At 37.1% G+C, this 8,683-nt stretch overlaps 1 protein-coding gene across 1 annotated transcript; it reads left to right on the plus strand.

Moving 5' to 3' along the window:
* The first annotated feature begins 1,968 nt into the window (after nucleotides 1-1,968).
* LOC134652351 (sulfotransferase 1A1-like) lies at nucleotides 1,969-7,156 on the plus strand. The gene is made up of 7 exons (XM_063507522.1): nucleotides 1,969-2,050; nucleotides 3,351-3,482; nucleotides 3,579-3,678; nucleotides 4,070-4,344; nucleotides 5,055-5,149; nucleotides 5,934-6,114; nucleotides 7,041-7,156. Exons 1-7 carry the CDS (start codon nucleotides 1,981-1,983, stop codon nucleotides 7,154-7,156), a joined length of 969 nt encoding a protein of 322 aa, XP_063363592.1. The 5' UTR covers nucleotides 1,969-1,980.
* Nucleotides 7,157-8,683: the final 1,527 nt, after the last annotated feature.

Here is an 8,683-nt window from a genome sequence, read left to right on the forward strand (position 1 = left end):
TTTTATCGCCTGTCAATATGCCCGTCACTTTCTCAGTTACATAGGTACTTGTTAGAACGTGACAGGCATGGTAACAAGCGATAAAAATGCGACCGTGCTACGGCCGCAGAGTTCAGAACCGTTTTTTTTTGCAAAAAATTCGAAATAACCATATACCTACTTACATACCTACTTAGGTCACTAAAAATTTTTTTGCACTAGGCAAATATGAAACAAAGAGGTGGCCTATCACATACTTTTTGAAACTATGTTTCCATACACAATGTTTGGCCGGAAAACATTTACTTTTTTGAAAGCAATCTTATTTTCTGAGGGACCAGTAACTTATTTTAGGTATGTGATTGTTTGGTCGAATAGTAATAATTATTGAACAACATCAGCCAATAATATTTATTTCTAATAGGACTCTAGTCGGTAATATAAAGATAAGTATGTATTGTATTTTTAGACTAAAGTAAAATAAAATAGGTAGGTACTTATATAAAATAAGTACAACATTTTTTTTAAAGTAACTCTTTTGTATGTAAAAGATGAATGAAAATAATAATATTTCAATAATTGGTGATCTCAGACTAAAAGTATGTACTTATATTATTCTATGGCCGCAATAAAATTAAAATAATATTTATATATATAAAGTTGAGTTGCTTAACTTCAAACTCGGGTAAATCCATCTGTCAGATTATGTGATTTTGGTAATAGGGTAGATATAGTCTGTCGAGCTGGATATGCCAGTAGCAATGTAAAGCAAACTAATGTATGGTATCCCTAAGAAACGAACAAAAAACAGTAATGTACAGCGAACAACGATGAAATGTACACAAAACAATTCCACAGATAAAATATAAATGACGCGATTTTCGAACAATTCAGACATAGTGCTTCTCAGTGCTAATGCTAATCCGCGATTTTTCAAATTTGCCGCCTTTTTCTATTGACAAGATTTGCTTGACCAAGCATATTTGCTGAGAGGGTCGGATGGATTTACCCGAGTAAATGTAAGTATTTATATGTATTCAATATTTTATGTTATTTATTTCGGCCTTTAGGGGACTTATCGCTTTATATTATTTTAAGTAGATATTATAAGTGGTTATAATAATTTGGTAATTTCGTTAATTTATTTAGAAATTTAGACAAATTAAAAATAATAGGTAAGGTAAACGTACGAGTGCTCGACATGCTAGTGCCCAATAGATGACACCCTGCTGTCACCTCTATTGACAATGACTTAAGTTTCAATATGACATGTACTGGGACCGCGTCGAGCATCAGTACGTTTACCTTACCTATAAAACACATAAAGGTTATTTGTAATTATTGTTTTTTATTAATAATACTCTTCCCATTTCTTCACCTACTCTCACCCTTTAGTATGAAATATAAGAAGTTTCAATTTCCTAGCTCAAAATAAAACTTGAACCCCATACAAACTGTCATCCCCTTTTTAACCCCCCGAGGGGTTGAATTTCTCAAAATTGCTTCTTAGCTCTTGTACACTTTATAAATGCAACCTAGTGTGCAAATTTCCACTTTCTAGCATTTGTGGTTTCGGCTCTGCGTTGATTAGTTAATCAGGACACGTGCATGCCGGTGCATGCATGGTCCCATAGTAAAAGTTGCTCAGTATGACCTGTACAACGAGTACCCACCCCACTTTCAGTGGCTGATGTAACACGTTGTATATAGATAGATATATATAATAAAAGATAAGATAATAAGATAATTTATTATCTGTTACGCTCATGCCTATCGTGCGTGGCGCGTTATCGTGAACGCACGAAGGTTGATATTGGGCTGTAGCGGCGCACGATCCTTGTCGGTCAAACGATTAGTTTTACCTTGAGAGATACTATTTACTTATCATTCTTCACTTTTAGGAATATTGGACACAACTAAAGACGTGTTAAGCTTAAAAAAAACTTGCGAAAAAATAAAGTTTTTTAAGTGCTGTATTGTACCTACTGTTTGTATTGAGCAATGGCTGACAAAGTGAAAATTCAAGAGCTGGATGAACCCACAGCAAAAATGCTATCGGGCCTACTTCCAAGTATTTTTTATTTATTCCACTCCGTAGCTAAGTTTGCTCATCTCTTGTTGTGTGACCTTTGCATTTAATATTCCATTTTATTAAAAAAATATTATTAATTACTGATTTTGGTTGATCTTGTCTCAATATATTATTAACACAAGAGGTGAACAATAATTTTACTCGAACTAATATTATTTTTCTTTAACGATTTCGATGAAATTTGCTATATGGGGGCTTTTTGGGGGCGAGAAAATGCGCATCTCTGAGAAAATACGCATTTTTGAGTTTTTATATGTTTTCCGAGCAAAGCTCTCCCAGATAACGAGTACGTCACGTCACGCTATCGAATGAAATTTACACAAGTGTTTACATAAATATTAGCGTGAACGCAACTTACCTTCTATGCATCTCGCTCGACATATTAGTGCGAGCGAGATGTATAGAAAGTAAATTACGTAGACGTTGGCGTATATGTCAGGGTTGATACTGTCAGTAACTCGTGGTACGGGTACAGGGGTTCAGTTCGACGATAGTGCGTGGTTCAACTTTCTTTAAAAATAATAAGGGTCAGTTGCACCAAACCGTCTGTCACTGTTAAATCGTTCGCTAAATTGTATTGTAAGGTCAATGTGGCTAATTCCGTCATAGGGTCTATTCCGTCTACTAGCGTTTTTCTCGAACAACGAACAAAATTGATAATTTCATCGACAAAGCAGCGATTGCTTTTAGTTCCAGCAATCAAAAGCAGATGGTTTTTCCTACGATTTAAAAGCAAAGAAATAATTAGCCACATTGACCTTAGCAACCCAATCCACGAATCAGTGAAGGCGCTAGTAGATATTAGGTATATATAATAGGTAGAGTCCGCGAGGTTTAGCAGGTCTCTTGAAGTTTCTGGCGACCGCCTACTTCTCTTGCCAAGTCAGTGCAGAGTACCTAAGCTTAGACCATAGAGAAAAAAATACTGCTGCTAAAAATAAGTGCTCACTCCATACATCAGTTTTAGTACCAAAAAGACTATTAGCATCTAGCATCGAGTAGCGGAACTATCAGTACTGCTACTTGATGTAGCACCGACCGGAAAGTCTTATGCTGTTGAGATAAGACTTTCCGGTCGGTGCTACATCTATTGTCAAGTAGCAGTACTGATAGTTCCGCTACCCGATGCTAGATGTAGACACTGAAATTAATAGTCTGATCTGATGTATGGAGTGAGCACTCTTGTCTTACTATATTTCTCTATGCTTAGACTCAGCTAACTTCAAACTCCTATAGAGAAATAATTGAAGACGAGGCTTGGAGACGAATTTGTTTGCAGATTGGTCCGATTTTAGCCGTTTCGGCGATGCTGGTTACTTGCTACCGACCACGCACAAGGATGACGCCTACAAATTCAAGACTATGCCGGTTAGGCCTGATGACATCTGGGTTACCACGTTTCCTCGCTCCGGTAAGAGCTAGCTTTTGTCGGAAACAAATTACTCACCGAAAGGATGACTCACACAGTCACACACATAAAAACTCGAGCATATTTCATGTATATCAGGCACAACATGGACACAAGAATTGGTCTGGCTGCTTAAAAACGACCTCGATTACGACAAGGCATCGAAAAGTAAGCTGGGGGAGAGATATATTTCTACCGGGTGAGTTTATAATTACAGAGTAGTTCATTTTTGTTTGGGAGTAGGTAATGTATATTAAAATATATTTACAGTTGCAATATGAATTAATGGAAGAGACGCAAATATATAATACTCTGTTACCTAATAATGTTATTAATGTTATTTCAAGGATGAGTCTAATTTTATATGATATAATTTATAAATTGCTACGCATAATTGCTAGCATTGGTACGTTTCTGCCCTCGAAAAACTGGGCTATGTATACATATACATATAAATAACAAGTATAAAATAGTCTTGTTGCACCACATGCTGTACCACAGATACCTACGATAGACAACGCGTAGCATAAGCCGTTAAAAGTACAATACTACTCTTAAGATTTTTTTTTAATATTACCACCTTGTTACAGACTTGGACTAATGCAGAATACAGATATGCGGGCAATACTCACTGCTTTGAGGCCCAATGTCATTGAAGCGTTGGAAAATGCGCCTTCTCCTCGGTTCATTAAGAACCATTTTCCCTTGTCTCTGCTGCCTGAGAATCTGGTGGACATTGCTAAGGTCGTGTATGTCGCCCGTGATCCTAGGGACGTGGCAGTCTCTCTTTATAATTTCATGAAATTGATGAAAAATGATGTAGGAAACTTTAAATTGTTTTGGAATCTTTTCATTCAAGATTTATGTAAGTATTGTATTGAACTCAACATTGATAAGTAAGTGTAAGTAGTAAGTAGAGCATCCAATGAACTCGACTCTTATTTTATTGCTTAATTTTGAGTAGGGATTGCAAACCGGACTGGTTTTGGATTCGGCCGGATCCGGCCGGATTGGTATTGCGGATGAATAATTCATCAAGTCACGTATTTTTTATGTTTTTTAGTGTTATATGCGAAGTTAAGGATATTTATTATATCTAATGACCGATATTAAACTATCGTGAGACATGTTTTAAACTGTTTAGAAACAACGGTATCACTCATCTAAACAATTTTTCTAATGGGTTAATAAAACAATTTTAAGTTTCAATTTACTTAACCACTGTCTTATTACAATAATTAGTCTCACAAATTAAAATCTTCTGCCCTAGTCCTGGGCCAGGATTCCTGCTTCGTAATATGCAGGGTCACTACCGACTAGGCCAGGTAGCCGTTACAATACATACTTATATATATTTACTTATATATATATATATATATATATATACTTATACTGGCCTACAGTCAGCAGGGAATAGTCAGTTTTCAACGTAAAGGGGCCCACTGATTATCAATCCGTCGGACGATAGCCTGTCAGTTGTTCGGAACTGTCAACTTTTTGTTCTAACTGTCATCAGGCTGATATCATCCGCGGACTGATAATCAGTGGGCCCCTTAATTATTGTGATGTTTTCAGGCAACTATACTCCATACTTCGCTCATATAAAGGAAGCGTGGGCATTACGCCACCACCCACATATGCTCTTCATCTTTTACGAGGAATTATCAAAGGTACATTTTACCCATTAAGATAAGATAAGATAAGATAAGATAATCATTTATTGCATAATTATAGGTGTTACAGAAGGGTGGATTACATAATATGTATTTTAGTGGACTCACTATAATTTGCCTGTCAGGCGTACAATATTTGTTTACTTAAAATCTATATTAACTATGTACAATGTTTGTAATTGCCATATTTTTTCATTTTTAGCCTAGTTTTACCTAAGAAGAAAAGATAAGGCAAGTGCTATCATGGCATTGCAGTGCATTTTAGCCCCACACTAGCGTCTCTCGAGAGTTCCGAGCGTCGGCGCCTAGTCAACTCTACGTCGGCGGCATTTTCCATAGCGCTGACTAGACGCCGACGCTCACACACACACACATACACACACAGCACAGCGTTCTTGCCCTGACTCGGGCTGACAAGATGCCGACGTTCGAAAGACGTTAGAGATGCGCGTCGTCGCTGCGTGGACGCTGCGGCGGTAGCACGGTCGCATTTTTATCGCTTGTGACCATGCCTGTCACGTTCTAACAAGTGTGTAAGTGCTAAAGTGACGGGCATAGTGACAGGCGATAAAAATGGAACCATTGCTGCGCCCGCTGGTGAGACGCTGGCTCTCGATGAATGCTGCTGACGTCGCACCAACGTTGCGTTGACGCAACGCTAAAGTTGCGTCGCCGTTGCGCGGGCGCTGGCTAGACGACGACGCTCGAAAGACTATTGTGTGGAGTGGCCCTTAGGTTTATTTCTTAAACTATTTGAATACTTATTAGTGTTACCTTGCAGGATTTGCCCTCATGTATTAAACGCGTGGCAACATTTCTCGGTGAAAAAGTAACAGACGAGCAAATTGTCAAGCTCTGTGAGCATCTGAACATAGACAACTTCCGCAAGAACGGGTCTGTGAATTGGGAATGGCTGACTCGAAGAGTTTGTGACCCTGGCGCTGAGAGCTTCATACGGAAAGGTACAATCCATGAGTATACGGCCCAATTCGAAGGATACTTATAACATGTCACAGTGATACGATACCGATCTGTCAGTGTCAAAAGTGACGTTCAAAAGCGAAGAAATGTCACTTTTGACACTGACAGATCGGCTGAGATCAGATGCATCTAACAATTTTGTGCTCGTGACATCCAGTTATCTGAATTTATAGAAGAAACAATTATAGGGTGACTGCTATATAGTTTTTCTACTCCAGCACTTAAATGTGTCAATTAAATGACTGACAGTGATATCTAAAGCAATGTCATTTGAATGCTTTGTCTATAGGCTCATAAGATGACTGCTAGCAGTCATCTTATGAGTATAATACAACTGCTTTATTTTTTTTAAAGATACAAGTTCCGATCATCTTGATTGAAAGAGGTATGTTTTCATTTACAATAATAACTCTTTTTTTTTTTAAATAATAACTTTTTTTTTTAAATAATAACTCAATTTTTTTGAAATAATAACTCTTTTTTTTTAATAATAATTTTTTTTTATAGAAAAAGTAATGTATGCAACAGCTCATAATTGGTTCTTAAAATTCTCGGGTCTTTTTTTACAAAACTCGACTACGACTCGTTTTGTAACTTCGACCCTTGAATTTTAAGAACCCTTATTATATCACTGTTGCATAAACTACTATTTTAGAAATAGGCCACTCTTAAAAATAAGTCTTCAATTGCCTTGTTTCTATCTGCAAACACACAACACACAAAACAAGCAAAAACATTTATCGGTACAGATACGAGTAATAGGTATTATCTTTAACTTATTTAGGGACCTTATCCAAATGATACCGAAATCTAACTCTAGAGTTCGTCTGTATCTCAAGATCCGCAATAGGTAGATAAGATAATATTTGAAATTGTACAGAACGTTTAAGTAATGTTATGGTTTCAGGCAAATGTGGTGGCTGGCGAGAGCACTTTGACGAAGAAATGACGGCGCAAGCGCAGCAGTGGATGCGAAAAAATCTTTCCGACTGCGATCTGCGATTTCCTGACGCCGATTTTTAGATAAATGAAATGAAATTGGTTTATTGCCACAAAAAAGTACAAAAATATAAACTAAATTAATTTAAGCCAACTAGTCTAATAATATTAAATATACCTTATAAGTTATAATTATTTCTAAATAATGTGGCAATTGGTTTTGGCGTCAGCATAATGCTGAAAATGCCCGCCCACATGGGTGACACTTCAGCGCTGTTTTTCAGCCAGAGCTAGAGTTCCTACGCACCTCCACCAATTAATCATATTAAAAGAAAGAGAGGAAAATATAGTGCTTTTAAACCAGGTAATTTAGTCATATAGGTATTTAATATCTGGGTGACATATAAAAACTCGAAAATGCGCGTTTTCCCAGAAATAAGACCTAGCTAGATCGATTTTTCGGCCCCGAAAACCCCCGTATAGCAAATTTCATCTAAATCGTTAGAGCCGTTTCCGAGATCCCCGAAATATATATATATATAAATAAATAAATAAATAAACAAGAATTGCTCGTTTAAAGGTATTAGATTCTATTTATCTTAGGTTCGCGCGCTTCAGCCTGTTTGTTAAAAATTAATATTTTGCAATGTTTTTGAAAAGTGAGCAAGCAGCTCTAAATCTATAATTGAGGTACCTACATTTGATATAATTGGTTACCGAAATCTATATTAATGTTGGAATTATAGTAAAATTCGAGTTTTGAAAAATATTACACCTTTTGTATTCGTTTCCTTAAGGGTGTGGCCTGTAATAAGAGCCAAAAATTTAACTGTGATCAACATTTGTTCAGCGACTTTAAAAATAACTTGTGTTTTGATTTTTAATACACTTTAAAGTTTATTCTAAGACGCAATGCATTGCGAATTTTGTTATGTTTAACGGCGCGATTCGGAAAATGAATATGAGATTCACTAGATATGAAATAGTAAAGATGTGTGACGTTCCGCGGCAAAAGGTACCATTTCCCCGGCTGAATATTGGAGCGGCGTTAATAATAGCGTAAGTCCCAGCCGCTATAAGGTACCTTTTGCCGTGGAACGTCACATATCTTTACTATTTCATATCTAGTGAATCACTAATTCATTTTCCGAATCACGCCGTAAGACGTGACCAGCAACGTCAATCATAATGATAGCGTACATTGAAAATAATATTTAATTTGTATGAAAAATAGGAAGTCATCATTTTTAAAAGTTATTGATGAAAAAAAGTGTCACCGTTTGAGGAGTACAATCTATGTTTTAATTAATTGCTCGTGTTACAGGCCAAACAAATCCCCGTAAAGTATTTTAAGAGTGATACCTATAAACTCGTGAAGATCAGCTGTCGCTTCGTTGGAGGGCACAGACAATCCAACCTCTAGACATAGCATAGTCGCGCTACCCCCTCTGCCACACATACGGTAGCGTTACTCCATCTTCGAGTCAATCCCGTGCCGTGATTGGTCCGTGTCTTTGAACGGACCAATCACGGCACGGGATTCGCTCACCTCGTCCCCCCGCACCCCCGTATTTTTGGCAGCATCGGTTTCATGAAAGAATTGGCCTAAGC

This window comes from Cydia amplana, chromosome 11, assembly GCF_948474715.1.
Source record: "Cydia amplana chromosome 11, ilCydAmpl1.1, whole genome shotgun sequence".
In the NCBI taxonomy this organism is placed as follows: domain Eukaryota; kingdom Metazoa; phylum Arthropoda; class Insecta; order Lepidoptera; family Tortricidae; genus Cydia; species Cydia amplana.

Excerpts from the sequence above, each read along its gene's own strand:
- LOC134652351 (XM_063507522.1), top strand. The coding sequence starts at position 1,981 with ATGGCTGACAAAGTGAAAATTCAAGAGCTGGATGAACCCACAGCAAAA. Across the intron at positions 3,483-3,578 it reads TACCACGTTTCCTCGCTCCG|GCACAACATGGACACAAGAA; the intron begins GTAAGAGCTAGC and ends CATGTATATCAG. Across the intron at positions 4,345-5,054 it reads TCTTTTCATTCAAGATTTAT|GCAACTATACTCCATACTTC; the intron begins GTAAGTATTGTA and ends TGATGTTTTCAG.